The sequence below is a fragment of the Rhinopithecus roxellana genome, chromosome 12 (assembly GCF_007565055.1).
Source record: "Rhinopithecus roxellana isolate Shanxi Qingling chromosome 12, ASM756505v1, whole genome shotgun sequence".
NCBI classification, from domain to species: Eukaryota; Metazoa; Chordata; class Mammalia; order Primates; family Cercopithecidae; genus Rhinopithecus; species Rhinopithecus roxellana.
The window spans coordinates 116,226,076-116,249,698 of record NC_044560.1 but is presented as its reverse complement, the minus strand read 5'-3'; the positions used below and the strand labels follow the sequence as shown (position 1 = coordinate 116,249,698).

Sequence of the window (23,623 nt, the reverse complement as noted above, 5' to 3'; positions counted from 1 at the left end):
AGTGATGTAGGCAACAGAAGCATCTTACATAGAGCTCCTAATCTCGTGAATTTCCTGGGTGATAGCAGCATCGTTTGTTCTGCTCAAGTGACTCTTGGTGGTCTCCTGGATGGGCACTGGTCACCAGCGAGACTAGGCCATGGTTAGGAGCTTAAGAGCTTTCGGCCTCACCCGCCCCCTCCAGTACTTGGGGAGGGAAAAAGGGGTGGAGACTGAGTTAATAAGTGATCACGACTACATGACGAACAATCCCTAAAATATGGGGTTTGCAGAGCTTCCAGGCTGGTGAATGCATCCACGCACTGATAGGCTGCTGCATCCCAACTCCCATGGAGACAGAAACTTCTGCACTTGGGACCCTTCTGGACCTCACCCTATCTACCTCTTCATCTGGCTATTAACCTAGTTCCTTCATACTCTCCTTTATAATAAACCAGTATGTTTCCCCGAGTTATTCAAGCTATTCCAGCAAATTACTGAGCTGGGGGGCTGCAGGTTGCAGGAGCCCCGGACTTGCGACTGGTGTCTGAAGTGCGGTCAGTCTTGTGGGCCTGAGCTCTTAAAACTTGTGTAGTGTGATGCTAACTCTTGGTTGCTTATTTTAGAATTGAATGAATTATAGGACACTCAACTGGTATCTGGGAGAGTTGGAGAATTGGTTGGTATGGGGGCAGGAGGTAGAATCCCACACATTTAGTGTCAGAAATGTTGGGAGTACAGAAACAGTTTTCTGGCCAGGAGCGGTGGCTCATGCCTATAATCTCAGCACTCTGGGAGGCTGAGGCAGGCAATCACTTGAGGTCAGGAGTTTGAGACCAGCCTGGCCTACATGGCGAAACCGTCTCTACTAAAATACAAAAATTAGCTGGGCATGTTGGCATACGCCTTTGTAGTCCCAACTATTTGGGAGGCTGAGGCACGAGAACTGCTTGAACCCAGGGGATGAAGGCTACAGTGAGCCAAGATTGTAGCACTGCACTCCAGCCTGGGCGGCAGATCAGGACTCCATCTCAAACAAAAAAAAAAAAAGAGAGAGAAACAATTTTATTTTACTGTCCACTGGAATCTAAGTTTCATGTGAGTACTATACAAACTTTTTGTCTCTTATTTCTTCATTGGGATCTCTACAGTGCCTTGAAAATACATGACAAAATAGTAAACACTCAATAAATATTTGCTGAATGAACAAATTAATAAAGGGAAATAGACCAGTGAACAAGAATGAGTACATGCTCAGAAGGAGCTTCTCTTTCAGGTAGGAAAGGCAAAACCAAATTAAAAAATGAGTTAACAGCTGAGCGCGGTGGCTCACGCCTGTAATCCCAGCACTTCGGGAGGCTGAGGCAGGTGGATCACCTGAGGTCAGGAGTTCCAGATCAGCCTGGCCAACATGGAGAAACCCTGTCTCTACCAAAAATACAAAATTAGCCAATTGTGGTGGCGCATGCCTGTGATCCCAGCTACTCAGGAGGCTGAGGCAGGAGAATCGCTTGAACCTGGGAGGCGGAGGTTGCAGTCAGCTGACATTACACCACTGCACTCCAGCCTGGGCCTTGGAGTGAGATGCTGTCTCCAAATAAAATAAAATAAAATAAAATAAAATAAAATAAAATAAAATAAATCAAAACAAAACAAGTCCTGCTGGTATGTAGAGAATGGGCTAGAGTGGAGAGAGGCCAAGGAGAGGCCGGGGGCTGCTCCACTGATCCAGACATGAAGTGGGGGTGACTGGGACCACAGAGAAGGCAGCTTCACGAGATATTTAGGAGTTAAAAAGTCTGAGAGTTGGAAATGAAAATGAATTCGAAGTGGAGGCGAAGTCAGATTCCAAGGTTTCTGGTTTGAACTGCTAGGTGGATGGTGTTGCTCTTTCTGGTAGGAGGCAAGCCTCGGGGAGGAACAGCCTCTGAAGACAACATGGAGGACTCTATTTGCGGGTGCCTTCTGCAGGTGGAAATGTAAGGAGACAGCCTTGAGAGGGGGTATCTGGGTTCCCACCTAACTTGCACTGCGGTAGCTATGCCTAACTGTCATTATGCGGGCCATATTCATCTGGGCATGTGTGGGCTTGCTGCACCTCCAACCCAACTTAGTAGTGACCACCTTCAGAGATGAAACAATCCAGAGTTGAAATATATTCTTTATTTTCAGAATGGAAACAGGATAGGGAAGGAGGAAAGAGATACCTTTGTTAGTTGCCACTGCAGTACCATCGAAAGAATATCCTGGGGAAACAAAGAGGTATGTGTGTTACAGGAGGGGTTGGTGACTAGAAATCTAAGTCCTGGAGGCCTGGACACCAGGGTCGAAAAGGTGGACAGGGTCTGGACTCCTGGGTCTGAGGAAGGAGGGGCTGGGGCCTGGGATTCTGGGTCTCAGGGAGGAGGAACCTGGGTGCCTGGATTCTTGGATCTGAGGGAGTAGGGCTAAGGCCTTGGACTCCTGGGTCTGAGTGAGGAGAGGTGTGGGGGCCTGGACTCCTGGGTCTGAGGGAGGAAGGGCTGGGGACTTGGGTTCTTAGATCTAAGGGAGGAGCGAGCTGGGGACTTGGATTTCTGGGCTGAGTAAGGAGGGGCTGGGACCTGGACTCGTGGATCTGAGAGGGGAGGGACTGAGAGCCCGACCTCCTGGGTTGGAGGTTGGTGGGAACCCAGACTTCTCGGTGGGATCTGAGAGAGCGGGGAGCTAGATGCTGGGGCGCCGGGGTACCGAGGACTCACCACGCCAACACGGTCGCACTCGCTGATGCGAGGGCCCCGAGGGCTGCAAGCAGGAACAGGTTGCTGGGCGTCAGAGCCTCGGGCCTGACGAGCAGCTCGCCCAGGCTGGGCCTCCAGGGCTCGATCAGCTCGGCGTCCCGCGGCGCCCAGCGCAGCACTTCCCGGAACGAGGCCTGCAACTCTGTCTCCGCCCGCGGGGGCGGGCCCGTCACTGCGGGGGCGCGCACGTCAGTCAGGCACGAGCCCCACCCCTCGCTCCGGCCTTCTCCCCGCCCCGCTCGCTCGCGCCGCCGCACCCCGCCCCACCGTTAAGAAAGAAGTAGAGCCGGGCCAGGGGGCGTTGGTCTTGCTTGATCACGCAGGAGAACGTGCCGCGGTGCGTAAGCTGCGCCGGACGGATCCGCGCCAGGTATCCTTCGGCCCGCGGCATATCTCGGAAATAGGACAAGTCCTGAGTCCGGAGCTGCGAGACGGGCCGGCTTAAACTCCTCAACTCCGGCTTGCCACTGAGTAACCTACAAGCCCCGCCCCCGAGCTAGACCACGCCTCCTGGAGTCCCGGCCCTGAGCCTTGAGCAGCCCGCCCCCGAGCCTTCTACTCGCTCCTCTGCCGTAAACGCACCCCTTCCCCTCACTCCTTAAACCCTTACCCATAACCTACCCCTAGAACCTGCTTTTATTTATGTATGTGGTGTTTATTCCTTTTTCTTTTCCAGACAAGGTCTCGTTTTGGCGCCCAGGCTGCAGTGCAGTGGTGTGATCATAGCTCACTGCAGCCTCGAACTCCTGGACTTAAACAGTCTTCCCGCTCAGCCTCCCCAGTGTCTGGGGCTATAGGCGTGCACCACCACGCCCGGCTGTTTTTAAAATTTTTTGGTAGAGGTGGGGTCTTAGTATGTTGCACAGGCCGGTCTCGAACTCCTGGCCTCAAGCCATCCTCCCGCCTTGGTCTCCAAAAGCGCTGGGATTACAGTTGTGAGCCCCCGCCCCAGGTCCTTGGTCCTGCATTCTTATCTTCGAGCTCTCCCCTAAATCCCGGGACCCTCCTGTTGCTCATGCCTGTGTCTAGAAGGAGCTTCGCGGAGTCCAGTCCCCGAAAGCTGACTCCCCAACCTCTAGTGAAGCCTAAATCGCCCGTCTAAACGCATCGCGCCTGCCCTGCGCCGACTCACACCTCCTCCTGCGAACTTCCAGGAATAGGTGATCTCCTCCTTTGGCAGCTGGAAGTTCACGATGCAAGAAAACATAGCCTGGTCGCCCCGAATCACCGTCACATCCTGAACTGAAGACGGAGCTGGGTTCACTCGCTGGGCCCCGCCCACGTCTGGCTCGCCACCAGCCAGCTCATGCCCCTCGGTGCTCTGGTCCCGTTTTCTCAAGTTAGTCTCCTGCACCCCGAGGTCCCGCCCCTTCACCTGGGCAGTCCAGCGGGAGGTCGCAGACCCTGGAGTAGCACCCGCTGCAGAGGAAACGCCGGGCGAACTCCTGGAGACCTGTGGGGCGGGAATGCTGCGTCAGGTGCCACCTGCCCTCCCAAGCCCGGGGCCCTTGGCCCATTTGAGAACCGTGTAGCTTCCCAGGGTCCATAGGCCAGGTGGCATCTTGACCTCGCCCTCCCTGTTGTCCTTGGGCGACTTTCACGCCTCTCCGCCCTCTAGGATTCCTATTGGTTTGCTTCGGCTCTCACACCCACCTTCTGAGGATTTAGCGCAATACCTGGTTTACTTCCTTTTCTCCAGGGCTTATTGGCCTCCTAAGGATTTGAAGCCCACCCGATTTCCCCCACTTGATGTCGTAGGTTTCGGCCCCGACCGCCTCCCTTACCCCGCAATTTCCAAGTTTTAGATGAAGTCCTTACCGCAAGGAGGGATGCAGGCCTGGGCTGTGGAGGAAGAGGAAACATCACTACTTTAAAGTCATCACTACCTTAAAGAACCCTGCCCGATGCTCCCCTAACGGATGTTACAAGGCCGGACGCATTGCTCCGAAGAGGTAGGGCCAAGCCTGAGCATTCCATTACGAGGTCAGGCACAGGCCTGCTGCCAGCCTTCTACTTGGGGTTTAGGGGGAGCCACACTGGTTTGCTGTAGGCCCTGAGGGGGATGGGCAGTCCAGGTGTATTCCACCGAGGAGGCGGGGCTAGATCCTGGGTGATCCTTGCAGGAGACCGGGGCCAAGGTGGTGGCCCACTAAAAGAGGCGTGGCCAGGCTAGAAGTAGTCCCAGAAAGGGGCTCAGTTGGAGGGGAAACTTCATCGAAGGGGCGGGGCTGGATCAAAAATGGTCCATGCGGGGTAAGAGCCCTTCCTCAAGGTCTGAGGCTCAAGAGATGGGACCAGGGGATTGAAGGGGAGTGGATGGGGGTCTCAGGAGTGGGTTTTGTTTTGAGATGGAGTCTTGCTCTGTCACCCAGGCTGGAGTGCAGTGGCACAGTCTCCCGTCACTGCAACCCCGCCTCCAGGGTTCAAGCGATTTTCCTGCCTCAGCTTCCTGAGTAGATGAGATTACAGGCATGCGCTACCACGCCCAGCTAATTTTTATATCTTTAGTAGATATGGGTATCACCATGTTGGTCAGACTGGTTTTGAACTCCTGACCTCAAGTGATCTGCCCGCCTCAGCCTCCCAAAGTGCTGGGATTACAGGCGTGAGCCAACATGCCCGGCCAAAAGTGGGGTTTTCTAATTGTGTTTGTGTGTCTGAGAGAGGAGAGATGGAGTGTATTTTACCTTCTTTAAGCTGTGTAATGACCTTCTTCATTTTCTCTGCAGCATCAGGGAAGGCAACCTCAAAGGATCCTGGAGAATGGAGGGGAGGACGGCCTGTGTAGTAAAGCTCTTCCCCTAGGGCTTGGTCCTTGGTCCTGCATTCTGATCTAGCCTGGCTAGGGCTGTGCTGGTCCTAGCTCACAGGACGTGCTGTCATGGTATCTGCCCTTCCCTGGCCCTCTTCACCCTTCTCTTACTACCATATCCTCTGCTCCTCTTCTTATCTCCCACCTTGTGTACTTGAAGGCTAACAAGTCCCTAAGTCTCCTTCTGCCTCCTGAATCTCTCCAGGATGGAAGCCCTCCTGGACACCTGCGTATAGCTTGTTGTGGGGAGAAGGGGAGGATAAAGATAAAATTCCTCCCCAAGGCCTATTAGGTCTTACGTGGTTTGGCCTAGTTCCCCCTCCCTCCCTGTCCCATCCCTACTGCCCACTTTTCATTTCTTTTTTTGAGACAATGTCTCACTGTCACCCAGGCTGGAGTGCAGTGGCGTGATCTCGGCTCACTGCAACCTCTGCCTCCTGAGTTCAAATGATTCTCCTGCCCTAGCCTCCCTAGTAGCAGGGACTGCAGGAATGTGCCACCACGCCTGGCTAATACTTGTGTTTTTAGTAGAGATGGGGTGTCACCATGTTGGACAGGCTGGTCTCGAACTCCTGACCTCAAATGATCCACCCACCTCAGCCTCCCAAAGTGCTGAGGTTACAGGCATGAGCCACCATGCCCGGCCTCATTTCCTTTAATATGAAAACAACCACATTCTCTAGCACCTCAGGGCCTTTGCACATGCTGGCTTTGGTTTTTAGCATATTTTTCCTTCTCCTAATCATCCTTCCATCATCACAGATCTAACCAAGTTCCCTGTTTTTGTCTCTCATTGCAATTATTTCATTCCTAGCTCTCATCCGTCTGCAATTACATATATTTATATATAGATGATGATCATGTATGTCTGTCTCGTAAGTAAATAAACATGTTCTTCTGTAGCGCTGTGTCCTCTGAATCCTGGAGAGGGCCCTGAGTCTTAAAAGTGCTCAGTTAGTATTTGTACAATGAATTCCAGGATCCAACTCAAACTAGAGACCCCAACTGGTGGCCTATGGCCCAAATCCATCCCCGGGATGTGTTATATTTGGCCTGGAAAGTGTTTAAAAGAAAATGAACCAGTTGCCAACATATAAAATTTGGAATGTCACATAAAACGTTTGGCATCTTTTTACAAAGTTGGAAGAGCTGTAACACAAAGATCGTATTTCCATAAGGCAGCGAATAGCTGGAGATGAGTAGCAGCCATTCCCTTGAAATGGAGCACACACCGGCCACTTCCATGGTCCCCATCCTCTATTCACTTCTATATTTATCCATCTTTTACTCTTTTATCTTCCTTGTCTTTGTAGGTGTTTTTGTTGTTTTGAGATAGAGTCTCACTCTGTTGCCCAGGCTGGGGTACTGTGGCGTGATCTTGGCTCACTGCAACTTTCACTTCCCAGGTTCAAGCGATTCTCCTGCCTCAGCCTCCCCAGTAGCTAGGATTACAGGCACCCACCACCATGCCCAACTAATTTTTGTATTTTTAGTACAGATGGGGTTTCACCACATTGGCCAGGCTGGTCTCAAACTCATGACCTCAAGTGATCTGCCCACCTCAGCCTCCCAAAGTGCTGGGATTACAGGTGTGGGCCACCATGCCTGGCCTTGTGTTTTGACCACTGCAGCGGCCTCCAAATCCAAACTGTATGGGTTTGTGGCTTGTTCCAGTGGAAGAAGAAAAAGTAGACAGCTGACTTGATCTCGTGGTGGTTTGTGGAAATCAGAAATGTGGCAGGGTTTTGTAGGCTAAATTGTGCCCCCCTCAACCAAATTTGTATGTTGAAGTCCTAACTCTCAGTACCTCAGAATGTGACTGTACTTGGTTCTTAATGAGGTGATTAAGTTAAAATGAGGTCATTAGGGTGGGCCGTAATGCTGTATGATTGGTATCCTTATGAGAAGAGGAAATTAGGACACAGAGATGTACACAGGGACATATGAAGAAAGCATCTACAAGCCAAAGAGAGAGGCCTTAGAAGAAACCAACCCTGCTGACACCAAAACCTTGACCTCAGACTTCTGGAAGGCAGAAACTTCTGTTGTTCGAGTCACCCAGTCTACGGTACTTTGTTACAGTGGTCCCAGCAAACCAATACCCAGGAATTGTCCATTGCCTCCAAATATCTATATATCGATATCCACAGAACAGATAAAAGGCTTCATCTCCCAGCCTGCCTTGCAGTTGTGGTCATGTGACCAAGCTATAGCCATAGGATGTAAATGGATGTGTTATATGTGAGTCACAGGAAGTGGCCTGAAAAGGGAGGTGGTACCGCACCTGGAATTCCAGCTACTCTGGAGGCTGAGGTGACAGGATCACTTGAGGCCAGGAGTTCAAGATAAGCCTGGGCAACATATCAAGACACCATCTCTAAACAAATTTTTATAGATTAGCCAAGTGTGATGGCACGTGTCTGTAGTCTTAGCTACTCAGGAAGCTGAAGTGGGTAGATGGTTGAACCCAGGAGTTCAAGGCTGTAGTGAGCTATGATTGCACCACTGTACTCCAGCCTGGGCAATACAGCAAGACTCTGTCTCTAAAAAACAGAGAGAAGGTGGTGCCATCTTACTGTTCCCCTCATCCATCCTGCTGCCAGAAAATTTGCATCCTGCTGCCTGAAAATTTGTTTTGATGGTTGGAGCTCTAGCAGCCACACAGGACCATGAGGACAAGGGCTATTCCCTGGGATATTAAGCCTTGAAGGAGCTTGGATCCCCAAGAAATGGAGGTGCCAAACTACCCTGAAGTGCCTACCTCAAGACTTACTTTATATAGGAGAGATAAACTTCCTATGGGCTTAAGCCATTGCAAGGACAGGGGAAAGCGTCCTCTGTGATTAAAACCATACAGAAAGGGAGGGAACTAAGGATATTGGCAAGAGAGTGGCTGAAACAACGATCACTGGATATACACTTGGAGAGAGGAAGCACTGATGCTGAGAAGTGGGTTCCAAATGAGGACCAAGTGGTCTCTCCTCGGCCACAGAGCAAGGAGTGTGGTCTCAAGATGGCAGGATGATCAGGAGCATATGGTCAGACTGGGGTGCACAAATGAGATGCCAGGATGTTGCAGGAGTCATCCAAAGAATTTCTATGGGCCAAATCAAATGACTCATGGGCAAGGTGAATGTGGGATATACCGAGGAAGCCATGGTGGTGGGTTGGGCTTATAACCCACCAGGGGAGTATGAATGGAGTGAAATGTTCCAAACAGCCTGGGTTATAGCAAGCAGGCCACAAAGAGGCATGGGTGGGTGTTGTAAAGTCTCCCCCACAGGAGTTGCATATCGTCAGGAGCTCTGACCCTGCTTCAGATCATCTGGGGTCTGAGTCCTGGCGCTTCCATCTTGAGCATACCTGTCTGAGATCTGAGTATCAATCACAAGCCCTACTCCTCATGTGACCTTGGCCAAGTGACTTCACCTTCCTGATCCTCAGTCTCCTCATTCATCAAATGGGGATGATAGCACTGTCTGTATCACAGGGTTGGGGGAGGATGAGATGCCATACAACCATGAAAGCATCCTCATCCCCACTCTTTCAGGGCATTGTTTAAGGATTGTATGAGATGGTGTCGCTAAGCATGTAGAATGGCTCCTGGCACATAGTGAGTGTTAGAGAAGGCTGGCAAACTTAGGATTGCCATCTCCAAGTTTGAGATGGGGAAACGGAGGTGTGGGGAGATTACAGAAGTGGTCCAAAGTCACATGGCTACGTTTGACCCTGGTGGTCAGGCTACAGAGCCTCCACACCTAATCGCTGCATGCATAATCTCCACACCTAATACTGCATCCAATCTGTACCAGGTCATCCACTCCATGGTTTATGTATACATATATACAAATAAGATCACCGGGATCACCAAGAGGCAGTCAGCCTACGTCAGCTCCTCCATCTCCCTGCTCCTCCCTCTGGAGGAGACGCAAAAGTCATCCTTGATTCTTCCCGCTGCCCTCACCCACCTACATCGGGTCCAGTCTATCTCCAAATATATCCCAGGTCTACTGTTCTTGTCCGCAAGAGCCCCAGCGTTCCCATCTGAGAAGCGAGACTATTAAACGCAGCTTCACAGGGCCGGTAGAGGAGATCCTTTAGGAAGACACTTAGTATGAATGACTCTGTGTATGGCAAACACAGCCTCTAACACGCACGCGCAGGCCTGGCACACGGTCAAATCCTTATGCCCACCCCCCTCTGTTCAGACCTCATCTGGGCCCCCCGGACCACTGTGACTGGTCCAAGCCACCACGGGCAGGCTTCTCACTGGAAGTCTTTCTGCCTTTGTCCAGGACCCACATAGCTGCCAGAGAGATCTCGTTAAATCCCAGGTCAGATCCTGTCTCTCTGTGTAAAGTCCTCCAATAGCTCCCCCGTTTCAAGAGCAAAACACAAAAGTCATTCCAAGGGCCTACAACAGCAATTCTCAGAGTGTTTCCGGAGCAGCATCATGAGCACTGCCTGGGATCTTGACAGAAATGTCCATTTCTGGGCCCTACCTTGGACCTGCTGGTCAGAGGCGGTGGGGTCCAGAAATCTGCATTTTAAATAAGCTCCCAGGGGATTCTGATATATGCTGGGGCTTGAGAACCACCTGTCTATGAGGATCTACTGGAGGTAGCCCCTTGCTATCTCTGATTTCACCTTCACTCCAGCCCCACGGGCCCCAGGGTCTTGCACTGGGTATGTGGCCTGAAAATCTCTTTCCTCAGATTATCTGCATGGCTGTCACTGTCACCTTGTTCAGGTCTTTGCTCAACTGGACTCTGTCATTTCCATCTGCCCTGACCAACCTATTTAAAATTATCACCCAGCCATGCCTGTAACCCCAGCACTTAGGGAGACTGAGGTGGGAAGATCACTTGAGCCCAGGAATTCAAGACCAATCCCATTGTTACAAACTATTTAAAAAATTAGCCAAAGATGGTGATGCACACCATCTTTGTCCCACCTTATAGTCCCAGCTACTTGGGAGGCTGAGGCAGGAAGACGGCTTGAGCCCAGGAGTTTGAGGCTACAGTGAGCTATAATCAGACCACTGAACTCCAGCCTGGGTGACAAAATGAGACCCTATCTCAAAAAAAAAAAAAAAAAAAAAAAAAAAAATAAGGCCGGGCACAGTGGCTCATGCCTTTAATCCCAGCACTTTAGGAGGCTGCGGCAGGCAGATCACGAGGTCAGGAGATGGAGACCATCCTGGCTAACACGGTGAAACACCGTCTCTACTAAAAATACAAAAAAATTAGCCGGGAGTGGTGGCAGGCACCTGTAGTCCCAGCTACTTAGGAGGCTGAGGCAGGAGATTGGCGTGAACCCGGAAGGCGGAGCTTGCAGCGAGCCGAGATCAAGCCACTGTACTCCAGCCTGGGTGACAGAGTGAGACTCCATCTCAAATAAATTAATTTAATTTAAAAAAGACTATTCCCCCTTTCTCTTCCCCTTCTGTTTTCCTCCACAGCAGGGATCACCAACTGACATACTAAGATACTAAGATATTTTATTATGTTTATTGTCTGTCTCCCCAGACTCCGCCCCAATATAAGCAACCCGAGGACGGGTGGTTTGCAGTTTTGTTCACAGCTGTGTTCCCAGGGTTGTTCCCGGCACATTCAGTAAATATCATTGAACGTATTGCACCAGCTTCTCCCGGCCTCCAGACTCTCGCTCTGGTCCATCTTCCACATGAGCCCAGAGGGTTCTCTCTACACCCAGAGCTGCCCCTACTTCTCCGCTGTTCACACTCCTGCTGCAGCTCCCCAGTGCCCTGAGGAAAAAGACTCAAAACTCTCTTTTTCTGCTGAACTCTAGCTGCCTCCTATAAGTCCCTGAGACTCCTCGAAGTCACTACATTCTAACCCAGCTCGTCATCTGCCCCCGGCTCTTTCTCTCAGGCTTCTTACTTCAGTGATGACCCACCGCCCAATAGGCACGGAGCAGGGCCTGTCTCAGACGCTGTTCTTTATGCTTCCCCAAACAGCCCAGCAGACCTAACTCTGGCCCTGGGCCTTCTTCTCCACCTTCACAGCCCCAGCCCCCACTCAGGCCTCCGCTCTGGCCTGGACCCTCACCCAGCCTCTTCTCTCTCCTCTCCAAGTCTGTCCCACATGCGGCCCCACAGAAAGCTTCCACTCCCTGATGCAAAGGTTCCTGATCTCTTTAAAAGCTTCTGTGACTAGGCAGCCTAAGTAGGGAGACAGGGCATTTCCTGGAATCCTGCACACCCCCGATGGAGAGCTTTAGGGTCTCAGATCTCCCTTTAGGGTGGAGGTGGGGGAGCCACTGCTGAGGCCTTCTCCAGGCTGGCCCTGGATGCCCCCTGGGTGGATGGGAATCGTCCCTCTTCCGGGATCTCTGACAAGACGCTTGGAGGGCAAAGCAGGAAGCAAAAGGAGCGACTGTGGGTGTGGGAATAAGCCCTGAGCTCCTGGATCTAAGAGGAAGCCGGTTTATTCTACAGCGCAGGGCTCTGTAACTCCTGCAACTCTGAGCCTCCACAGTTCCAGGGTCTGGCACGCTGTGGGGATCATGGCCATGGTGACCTGGCATGATGACTGCCCATCGGCCACGTGTGGCCTCCAGTCCTGAGGTCTCTTCGCACGGTGACACAGCTCAACGCTGTCACATGTGCCTGTCTCACCAGGACAGTCACACCTCGTCTCTCTTCACTGCTGTCACCTGAGCGATCTACTCTGCTGTTCCTGTTTTTCTGCCCTCTAATTGCCTCACATCTCAAAAATGTGGAATCATTTTATAAGAAATCTGTGTGTGTGTGAGTGTAAGTGTGTGTGTGCGTGCGAGTGTGTGTGTGTTCTATTCTAGAGGAAGATACCTTCCCTAAGGTCAGGCTCATCAGGCACCCCAATTTCCCCCCGCCCTCCCCGGCCGCTGAGCTCCGTGGCCATCCAAGGAGGCAAGAAGATTGTCCCACTTTACAGATGGGTAAGTTGAGGCCAGGAGAGGGGCAGTGACCCACCCAGAACTTCATAGCCAGTTAAGATTGTGAGCCATGCAGCCATGGCAGAACTTATGCCTACCCGACCCCATCTGGACTTCCAGCTCTAGACAATTTCTGCAGTGTCCCTTCCCCCTCACCACCTTCAGCCCCTGGCTCTTAGAGCTACCTTCAACCTTTGCTTGGACAAGTAGCTGAGCTCAATGGCTTCCCAGCTTTCCCTTCCCAGATCACTGCCCAACTCTGGGGGCCTCCTTCGTCTGCCCCAGGCCCTCCCACATACCCATCTCTTGGGGGCTCCAAGTCCACATCTCCCATCTCCCCATCCCCACACACTCACCCTGGGCAGCAGCCAGCTCCTGCAGGGCATGGGTCATCTGGGTGAAGGCGTCATGCAGGTGGCTTCTCTCATCATAGTCTGGCGGTGAGGGAGGGGGCAGGGGCTGGGGGAGGCAGCTCCCCACAACACCATGTCCCTAATGGGAACATTCTGTCTCTGAGTCTCTGCCCTCCCAAGGCTGTATCCTCCCCTCTTTTGACTCTCTGCCCCACAGTCGCTATGCTTCCTGAGTCCCTCCCAAGTCTCTATCCTCACCTCTCTGTGAGTCTCCATCTTCCCTGAGTCTCTGCCCCCGACCAGTCTCTATCCTGCTTCCCTAGTCTCTGCCTCATTTCTATCCTCCCCTTTCTGGGTCTCCATCCTTCTCTGAGTCTCCATCTTCCCCTCTCTGAGTCTCCATCCTCCCCTCTGAGTCTCCACCTCCCCTCTCTGGGTATCTGTTCCCTCTCCAGTCTCCATCCTCTGATGTCTGTCTCTCCATCGTCCCCTCTCTGAGTATCCATCCTCCCCTCTCTCCGTGACTCTGCATCCTCCCGAGTCTCCATCCTCCCCTCTCTGACTCTCCATCCTCCCCTCTCTGACTCTCCATCCTCCCGAGTGTCCATCCTTCCCTCTCTGACTCTCCATTTTCCCAAGTCTCCATCCTCCCCTCTCTGACTCTCCATCCTCCCCTCTCTGAGTCTCTGCCCTGCTGTCTTCCCCTATCTGTGTCTGTGTCCCTAAATCTCTGTTATTCTCATGGTCTTTGAGCCTTTCTCCTCTGACTATTTCTCTCTGTCTGTCCCTCAGCCTGACCCTCTGGGCCTCTCTGGTTCCTTCCTCTGCACCTTCCCCCAGACACTGATGAAGTGTGGATGGTCTCCTCACTGATTTCCGTGTCAGAGAGACCCCGGAAGGCGGCCGTGAAGGCCTCCTCACACTCTTCGAGCTTGGGGCCCCGCATGCCAACAAACATCTGACAGATGCGGAGGCGCTCAGAGTAAGTTGTGAAGCAGAGGAGACAGGCCCAGGCGGGCACCCTGAAGACAGCCAGGGCCAGCAGGGCAGACAGGATGGCACTGTCCAGGGCCACCAGGGCCATCGTGTGGGTCTCAAGGCCAGGGGAGAAGCTAGTAACCTTTATGAAGTCACCACAGGGTGGGGGAAGGGCTAGTGGTCTAGGGTCAGAGGTCAGGTTTCAGTTGGTGGTCAAATGTCATGCTCTGGAGGAAGGGTATGAGAAGTCAGGGGTCAGAGGTCAGGCCAGCAATTCCCCAGGTGTGCGGTTGGGCCAGACGCCAGGCTCCCAAGAACCTCACCTGTGACCCTGGATGTCCTCACAGGTTAAAGGGTCTCAGGGACCCAGAGACTGGCAACATGCTATGCAGTGGCCCGGTAGGCCCTGGGGTGGGGGTCAGAGATGGAGATGGACACAGAGACATTCCGAGAGCCAGAGGCAGAAAGACCAAAAAAGACAGAAACAGAGACACGGAGAGATATCGGGAGGGGTAGAGACCTAGAAAGCCAGAATAAAAGGGAGTCAGAGGATCCACTGTGAAAGAGACGCAGAAGTCACAGAGACACAGTGGAGCGGAGATGGAGAGACAGACAGGGAAGGAAGACAGATTTCAGGGGAAGGAGGGGATGCAGGGACAAGGACAGAAAAGAGCCTCGCTCCTCCTCCAGGGTCCCTGGGGCAGCCCAGTGGGGCTAATGGTCCCCTAGTGGGGCTGGGGGTCCCCGCCGGGCCCCGTCCCGTGCAGGGCGCAGCCTGGGGAAAGCTAGGAGGCCGTATAGTGATCTCCTTGGGTGTCCTCCTCAACTATACAACCTCCTACCTCAGCCCGGGGGGCGCGGCAGGTGGACAGACCCGACAGACAGACAGACAGGGACCAGGAGGACCAGGGAGTGGGGGGGAGGGCCGGGGAGGCCCCTGCCGCGATGGTGAGCCCCCGACACGGACCCACAGACACGAGCTTGTGTGCGGCGAAGGCCCCGCAAGGTCGGTTCTACGGGTGGGTGCCAGGACCCAGGAGTCCGGGCCCCCGGCCCCTCCTCCCCAAGGAACCCAGAAGTCCAGGCCCTCAGCCCCTTCCTCATCAGGGACCCTGGAGTCAAGGCCCTCATCCCCCTCCTCCCTAATGAACCCAGAAGTCCAGGCCCTTCCTCACCAGAGATGCAGGAATTTAGGCCCCTGGCCCGTTTTTCCCCAAATGTTTCTGGAATCCAAGGACTCAGCCCCTTCCTCTCTCAGACTCATAAGTCCAGATCCAAAGCCCCCTTCTCCCCAGAGACCCAGGAATCCCCACCCCAGTCCCTCCTCCCTTGGGCCAGGCAGGCCTCCTGGGGAAGGCATGGCCTGATAGAAAACCTGGCTTCCTGGGTGCCGGCTGGGAGAGAACCTCATCTGTCTTGGAATTTGGCCCTTTGGGTACACCTGCTTCCTACTCACCCTTCTGTCAGTCTGCAGAGACTCCACGCCCAGGGCTAAGGAGGCCAGGGGCTAGCCAACCATCAGAGCCTCCCTGGGTACTTTCTTTCCTTTCTCCTCTCTTCTTTGGGTCATTTATAATGACAGCCACAATCCCCCAGCGCTGACCCCATACCAGGCCCAGAGCACCAGTCCTCTCTCTGACACCTCCCAGGTCCAGACAGTGAGGTGCCCTCAGCATCCCCCATTTGGCAGGTGAGGGGGCTGAGCCTCAGAGAGGGGAAGAGACTCCCGAAGTCCGCCTGCGAGAGGTGGGCGGTGGACCCAGCACCCACACTCCCCACCCCTGGGCTCAGAGCCCCTCCAGCTGGGGTCTCTCCCGTGCCCAGCCCCTCCTGGACTGTCTGGTTCTAGCTGCCCCTGCTCCAGCCGCACCTTCCCGTTCCTTTCTCGCAGTCCAGGTCTCTCTGGCCCTGCCTTTTTTTCTCTCTCCCTCTTTCTTTCCACCTTCCCTGGTTCCTAGCCTCCTCCTGCATCGGGACATCCCTCCCTGGCTCTGCGCTGGCTTCTCTCTCTCTCTGCCTATCGCCTCTCTCCTCTCCCCGCTCCTGTTTTCCTCCCTCTCTCCCCCTTTCTCCTTCTTTTCCTCTACCTTCTGTCTTTCATCCTCCCCTTCTCCCCGTTCCCCCTCTTTGTCTCTCTCATTCTCTCTGGCCCTCTCTCAGTCTCTGTCTCTCTCTCGTCTCTCACCCTTCTCCACCCCCTTTTTTCAGATGTCTTTCCTCACTTCCTCTCCTTCCACCCCTTCCCTCTCTCCATCCCTCACCTCCCTCAGTCTCCTGCTCTCTCAGTCTCTATCTCTCTCCCTTTCTCTCTCTCTCTCTCTCCTTCCCTCCCTCTTAGGTCTCTCTCTTTCCTCCCCTCCCCCTTCTCTCTTTGGGTCTCCCTCCCTTCTCTCTCTTTCTCCTTCTCTCTCTCCCTCCCCCTCGCAGCTCGAGCCAGGTCTGGAGCTGGGGGTGGGGTGGGGGTGGTTTGAGAAGGGGCCCAGGGCTGGGGTAGCGACCTGCTGAGGAGGGGGAGGAGAGGCGGGAAAGGGGCGGAGAAGGAAAGGGGGAGGCGGGGGCCGGAGACGGGTCTACGGTCCCAGCTCTCTTCCCCCTTCCCTCCTTCCCAACCTCCCAGACCCTCAGGCGGGGGCGAGAGTCAGGCCAAGGTGGGGAGGAAGGGGAAGGGAGGAGACTGCCCCCGCCCCCCCCAAAAACCTGGCCCGGAGCCCAGGCCTGGGTTCCCAGCATGCCCCGGGGCTGCCTGGGGCCTGAGGAGGGGGGTGAGGGGAGAGGGGAAGCCGAGAATCTCAAAGATTCCCGGGACCTAAGCATCTTCCCAACCCGTCAACCAGTGTTTCCTTGGGGAAACTGAGGCGGAGAGCGAGGGGTCAGGACTTGTTCAAGGTCACTGGACAAGGCGTTGGCGGAAACGCGAACTCCCTGGGCCCACAGGCCGGCTTTGGGGAAGGGGTAGGCTCTGGACTTCCCCCAGGCTTAGGTCCCCCTCCCCCTCTCTGTGGACCCTGGGGAGCCCCCAAGGGTCAGAGAGCAGACCCAAACAGTCTGGCACCATGGCAACCAGCTGGCCCCGCCCCCTTAACCCCTGGAGGGCTGGACTCCAGCTGGGGCTAAAGAGGAGGTGGGGACTCCTGGGTTCCGGGGGAGGAGGGGCCTGGGGATCCCCAGAACTGCAGGCTTCAAAGGGAGAAAGATGCCGGCGCCTGGACGCTCGGGTTCTAGAGGAGCAGAGGGTTGGGGGCCGCGCTCCTTGGGAAGAGGCGCTGAGGTTCTGAACTCTGGGGTTTTGAAGGAGTTAGGGACTGGAGTGTGGATTCCCTGGTCTGAGAGAACAGACTAGGGCTCAGACTCCTGGATCCTGGAAAAAAGGGGGCTGGGGGCTCGGATTTTGGAATGGGTGGGGGAATGGGTGGGGGACTGGGTGGTGTACTCCCAGGTCTGAGGGAGGAGGGGGCTGGGACCTGGAATCCCGGGTCCCCGAGGGAGCATGGATGCTGGGCCTCTCCTCCTCCAGACATCCCCTGCCCCCGCCGCTGACCCTGGCCTGTCTGGCAGCCCAGACAACCTCCCCCTCCTCCTCGGCCCCCTCCCACTGGCACGGCTCACCCTTGACCCCTCAAAGCCCCGCAGCCCCATCCCTGCCCCTCCCCCTCCCCTCCGGCCAGACGTTAACCCTTCCGCTGCCGCAGGCACTCCAAAGTCAGACAGTCTTCCTCCACCTCCTCCGAGGGCTCAGGCAGCTCGCCCCTAGTCTCCTCCAGCCAGGATCCTACCAGCCCCAGCCCCCATCTCTGTCCTCCCTCTTGAATCTAGGAGGTGTCCCCAGCTTTCTCCAGCTTCTGGACCCCGGAATCCAGGTCCCAGCCCCCTCCTTCAAGGATTCTGGAGTCTGGGCTACCAGCTACCCCACCCCCCCCCCCAACTCCTCCTCCAAGAACCCAGAAATCCAGGCCCCCCGGTGCTCCTCCCTCAAGGACCCAGGAGTCCGGGCCCCAGCCCCCCAACCTCCCTTTCCGCAGACTCACGGCTCCCGCGGCTCCCGCGTCGCAGGGAAGGGGTCTTCTTCGCCGCCCCGGGCCCGCAGGCCGGGCCCCGACGCCGCCGAGCGCTCTCCATCCTCTCCCCGCCTTCGCCGCCCGGCGGCCTCTCCCCTTCCTCCCGCCGTCCCCGCCATCCTCCTTCCCTTCTCCCCGACTCCCTCCGGCCGGCGCCTCCTCCCCGGCTCTGCGGCCCGGGGCTCCCCCTCCCCAGACCCCGCCGGCGGCGCGGCCGTGGGACCAGCCCCCTCCCCAGGGGGCCCCCCGCCCCGGCCCCTCCCCACCGCCCAGCCCAGTCCGGCCTGGCTTCCCCCCTGCCCCGGAGCTGGCCCAGGTCCAGGGGAAAAAATTCCATCCAGCCCCGGGGAGGAGGAGCGGGGCGGAGGAGGGAGCGGGAGGGGGAGGCCGGGCCAGGGGAGCCTGACGCAGAGGAGGGAAGGGACAAAAGAGGCCGGGAGGCGGCGGCGGCCGGCGCTCCCGCCTCGCCCGCCCTCCTCCCTCGGCCAGTCTCGCTCCTCCCCGGCTTCCCTAGGTCCCCTCCGCCTCTCCGCCCTGTCCTGTCCCTCGCTGGTCTCCCTCCCTCTTCTCTCCTGCGCCTTCTCCTCCTCGCTCCGTGCGTGCTCTCTCGCTCTCTCGCTCCCTCTCTCCCTGCCTCCTCCCTCTCTCTCTCTCTTTCTCTCTCTCTCTCTCCCTCTCTCTCTCGCCCTCTTTCCCTCCTCCTCTCCGCTCCTGTCATTCTTGGTTGCTTTTGCTACCTCTCTGTCCTCCCTTCTGTCTCTGCACATCTGTCCTTCCTTTCGCCCTCTCCCGGTCTCCATCCTCTTTCTCTGCCTGTGGGGCTTCTGTGTCTCCCATTTATTCTTCCCTTTTCTGTTTCTCTCCCACCCTCCCTGTCTCTGTGTCTCTGTTCTTCCTCTCTCTCGCTTTCTCCTCCCCTCTCTCCCCCAACCAGTCAGGGTCTGCCCTTCTCTCTCTCCCCCTTCCTGCTCTCCCAGCTTCCCCCCCACCAGCTTTGGTCTCTCCACCCCCCCACCCCCACCCACTGGGGACTCAAAGGTGAATCAGACCTGAATCTGCCCTTGCAGATGGAGCTCACAGTCTGATGGAAGAAACAGAGCCAGCCGCAGACAGTCCCAGTCCCGGGTGATCAGGGTATGACACAGGGAGAGGCCAGAGGCTGTGAGAGCCCAGAGCGGGAGGAATCCTGGCAGCTGGAGACGGCAGAGAGGACCTCCAGAGAAGGCGTGGTTGTGGCATGACCTCCACTAAGGCCCTTCCAGGCAGAGGGCACAGCTGAAGCAAAGGCCCAAGGCACGAAACCAAGGAGGTGCTGGGAGGACAACAAAGCCCTTAAGTCTGACTAGAGCCTCCGAAGCCATGAGCCAAGGAGCACAGGAGATGAGGCTGGGGCGAGCGGGCGGGGTCAGATTCTTAGGGAGTTTCAGGCCAGGCTGGGAACTTAACCTTCTGAGGGTGACAGGGAGTCCTGGAAGGTTGTGAGCAAGGGGCAGGGACAGCGTTATATCTGAATGTCAGACCCCGCTGAGGCTGTGTGGACTGGAGGGGGAGAGACTGGTGGAGGCTGGGGAGGAGGCCCTCTCCCTGCAGTTTGCGGCTAGGACCTGGGGAGAGAGGAAGGGGTGGGGCAGGAATGTGAGGAGCTGGAGATGGCTGGAGACTGCTGGGCAATGGGGGCAGAGAACAGGAACCTGTGGGCGGGAAGCAGGTAGGAAAGCAACTCCCTGAGTCTGGCCCAGGAACGGATGGGGCAGGAGTTGCTTCCAGTGGGGAACCAGGAGGAAGAAGAGGGTAGAACAGAGAGATGCTGTGGGCATCTGAGAACTTAGTGGACATTAAGAGCCAGGGACATTTAGGGAAAACATTCAGGATGCATGGTGTTGGGCTTTCAACAGTGCACCTCCCTCCCTCCCTATCCTCCAGCCACCCAGTTCTCTCTGGGGATAGCGTACATTCACTAATTTCTCATGTATCCTTCCAGAGGAATTTTATACATCTATTCACATATATACCATCGTCCTGTTTTCTGTCCCCAGATAGGATCACATTATTCTGCACCTTGTTTTTTTTTTTTTTTTTTAACATGAAATCCAAAGAGCCTCCCATATCTAGGCTTATAGAACCTCCTCGTTCATTTTAATAGCGATATAATATTCCATTGTATTCATCTATTTATTCCTAGTGTATTCAGTTAATTGGGAGATTGGAAGGGTTTTTTATGTCAAGAAACTAATGCTTATGCATATTCAAATTTGCTTATTTATTTATTTATTTTTGAGACAGATCGTCCAGGCTGGAGTGCAATGGCATTGTCTCAGATCACTGCAACCTCTGCCTCCCAGCTTCAAGCCATTCTCCCATCTCAGCCTCCCAAGTAGCTGGAACTACAGGCGTGCGCCATCAGGCCTGGCTAATTTTTGTATATTTTGTAGAGATGGGGTCTTGCCATGTTGGCTGGACTGGTCTTGAACTTCTGACCTCAAGTGATTTTTCCGCCTTGGCTGAGCCACCGCACCTGGCCCAAATTTGCTGATTTTTAAAGTGATTTTGTCCAATGCTTTTAAGCCTCTAAACCCAAATATTCGATGAATGCTTACTTCTAGATCCTTTAAAATTTGTTGATAATTACTAACAATGGGATAATAATAATGACAACAGATACCCTTTATTGAATGACTACTGGGAGCCAGTTCCTGGAATGAGTATTTGTTATACATTATATCATTGATTACACAGAAACCTTATTATTAGAAACTATTATTATCCCAGTTGTAAGGATGGAATACTGAATAGGATGTGGTTCTGAATAGGGAGTTGCCCAAGCTCACAAAGTATGTGATAGAGCTAGAGATTCAAACCCAAGCCTCTCTGGCTCCTTCTTTGGGGTGGGCTAGCTCTGGGAAAATATGCTGTTTCTTTTTTTTTTTTTTTTTTGAGACGGAGTCTCGCTCTGTCGCCAGGGCTGGAGTGCAGTGGCTGGATCTCAGCTCACTGCAAGCTCCGCCTCCCGGGTTCTTGCCATTCTCCTGCCTCAGCCTCCCGAGTAGCTGGGACTACAGGCGCCCGCCACCTCGCCCGGCTAGTTTTTTGTATTTTTTAGTAGAGACAGGGTTTCACCGTGTTTGCCAGGATGGTCTCGATCTCCTGACCTCGTGATCCGCCCGTCTCGGCCTCCCAAAGTGCTGGGATTACAGGCTTGAGCCACCGTGCCTGGCCAAAATATGCTGTTTCTAAGGACTGACACTAGGTACATTTAAACCTGTCATGCACACAAATTCATGTATGATTAAGAAGGACCCTTTGTCAGACCCCTCGCTTTCACTTGGGATCTGGAGTTACTGTCACTCTGCATTCACCTTGGATGCCCTGTAGGCAGATCAGGACAGTAACCGCATCACAGTCCTTGTCCTGGCCCTGATCCTGTTGTGTTGTGATTTTCTATGTCTGGGTCTGTGTTTGGGAATTTACTGAGGGCACAGTCTAGGTCTGAGTCATCTCTGTGTCCTCAGTATCACTCCACCCAGGCATGGCTCAGAGCAGGGGCTCGGGAAAATGTTTGCTAAGTGAATGAATGAAGAGATGAGTGAATGGCTTGTGGATTAGGCTGGGACTTGCTTAAGTCCCCAGGAACAGTGACCATAATTCCCATTAGTTCCTGAAACATAAGGTCTCTGTTCTGTTCTCATCAGTTAGCAAGTCACAGGGACCACTGGTTCCTTTATTCTCTGAAATACAGAGCTCCAAATCTCTCAGCACATAAGACTCAGCTACTGCAATTCCTACAAATATCCAGAACTCAGGATCCATTATTCCCTTCACTCCCTGTCCCTGAGACAGGGGGCCACCATTCCCATCAGACACTGACACACAAGTATAGGTTGAGCATCCCTAATCCAAAAATCTCGAATCGGAAATGCTCCAAAATCAAAAACTTTTTGAGCACCGACATGATGCCAGAAGTGAAACATTTCAATCCATCACTTGATCTCATGTGATAGATTGCAGTCAAAACCTTGTTTCATGGGGCAGGGCACAGTGGCTCATGCCTGTAATCCAGCCCTTTGGGAGGCTGAAGCAGGAGGATCACTTGAGCCCAGGAATTTGAGACCAGCCTGAGCAACATAGTGGGATTCCCATCTCTACAATAAAAAATTTAAAACTTAGTGGGGCATGGTGATGCATGTCTCTTTTCCCAGCTACTAGGGAGGCTGAGGTGGGAGGATTGCTTGAGCCCAGGAAGTCAAGGCTGCAGTGAGCTGTGACGGTGCCACTGTAGTCCAGCCTGGTTGATAGAGTGAGACCTTGTCTTCAAACAAACAAAAAACTTCGTTTCATGCACGAAAATATTGTATAAAATTATCTTCAGGCTATGTGTAGAAGGCATATATAAATGAAATGAAAACAAATGAATTTTGTGTTTGGACTTGGGTCTCATCCCCAAAATCTCTGATTTTATGTATATAAAAATATTCCAGAATACAAAATAAAAAGTCAAACCTGAAACACTTTCTGTCTCAAGTATTTTGGATAAGGGATGCTCAACCTATATCACCATCCTTGTCAGTCTCTGCTACCCAATATTGTAATTCTCATACTTCTTAGACACAGGGGCCACCATTCTCATCAACTGCTGAAACTCAAGTTCCACTATTATTACCTCTTGGAACAGCACTCCAAAGGAAAATAGAAACTTCCTACCCTTCACAAGGTCATCCCAAGTTCCTGAAACAGGAACTGGTAGACAGGAAGACACCTTAACCTACCTTGAACTAGGTCTGAGTCAAGGACTCAAACATTGATACTGTAGAACAGGTGGCACCGGGTCATGAGGAACATCAAAGTAGCAGAGAATCCTTCCACGTGAGGGATCAACCCTAAAACTAAGATAATCCGATGGCACCACCAGAGAATCCTTCCATGTGGGGGATCAACCCCAAACCCAAGATAATCCTAGAGCACCACATAATCCCTACAGGTGGGATAATCCCCACACTGGCAAAGCCTAAAATCACGAGATGATCTAAATCAAACTGGTCCAACCTGCAGCCCATGGGCCTCATGTGGCCCAGGATGGCTTTGAATGTGGCCCAACATACATTCATAAACTTTCTTAAAACATTGAGGTTTTTGGGGATTTTTGGAATTTTTTTAAGCTTGTCAGCTATCATTAGTGTTAATGTAGTTTATGTGCAGCCCAAGAAAATTCTTCTTCCAAGGTGGCCCAGGGAAGCTGAAAGATTGGATGCCCCTGAACTAAATGCAGCATATTCTCCCATCACACCATTGAATAACCCCAAATGGTAACCTGCCCCTGGTGGACTTGTAGGAGGAAGTAGAGACAGGGTCCCCATTTCTGTTGGGTCTGGGTGGGGGGAAGTGGGGAGGCAACAGATGTCATTTCCACAATTAATTATTTTCTGAACAAAGGGCATGGGAAAATGGGTGTGATTTTTGTGTGGGGGGGTTCCCTATAGCCTTTCTCTTTGCATTTTTGTTTGATGAGTGAAGGACCTTCAGCTGCTCTGCTGTTTACATCTAAGCAAAAGGTAGGAAAGGTTACACTGAAGGAGTACACTGAAGGTTACACTGTCTCCTCTCAAGGAGACAGGACTAGTTATAGTTTTTGCAAGTCTATCAGCTGCCATCTCCTCCTACCTCTGGTAACAGATCCTCTCTTTCCTTTAAGTAACCCACTCCACGTGACTCTGACAAGAATGTCCGAGCACT

At 53.6% G+C, this 23,623-nt stretch overlaps 1 protein-coding gene across 1 annotated transcript; it reads right to left on the bottom strand.

Annotated features, from left to right (window-relative positions):
- Positions 1-2,122: 2,122 nt before the first annotated feature.
- Positions 2,123-18,061, bottom strand: SPACA6 (sperm acrosome associated 6). The gene is made up of 9 exons (XM_030913678.1): positions 17,867-18,061; positions 12,867-12,944; positions 5,447-5,515; positions 4,578-4,601; positions 4,135-4,212; positions 3,892-4,001; positions 3,027-3,183; positions 2,721-2,931; positions 2,123-2,225 (listed from the first exon to the last, which is right to left on the bottom strand). The coding sequence occupies exons 1-9, from the start codon at positions 17,955-17,957 to the stop codon at positions 2,192-2,194; spliced, it is 852 nt and encodes a 283-aa protein (XP_030769538.1). The 5' UTR covers positions 17,958-18,061; the 3' UTR covers positions 2,123-2,191.
- Positions 18,062-23,623: the final 5,562 nt, after the last annotated feature.

Bases quoted from the DNA above. Each gene is read 5' to 3' on its own strand.
- SPACA6 (XM_030913678.1), bottom strand. From the start codon at position 17,957: ATGGAGAGCGCTCGGCGGCGTCGGGGCCCGGCCTGCGGGCCCGGGGCG. The intron at 4,602-5,446 runs GTAAAATACACT...CTTCCTCCACAG, and splicing joins CATTACACAGCTTAAAGAAG to CCCAGGCCTGCATCCCTCCT. The intron at 4,213-4,577 runs GTAAGGACTTCA...CCCGCCCCACAG, and splicing joins GGCCTGCATCCCTCCTTGCG to GTCTCCAGGAGTTCGCCCGG.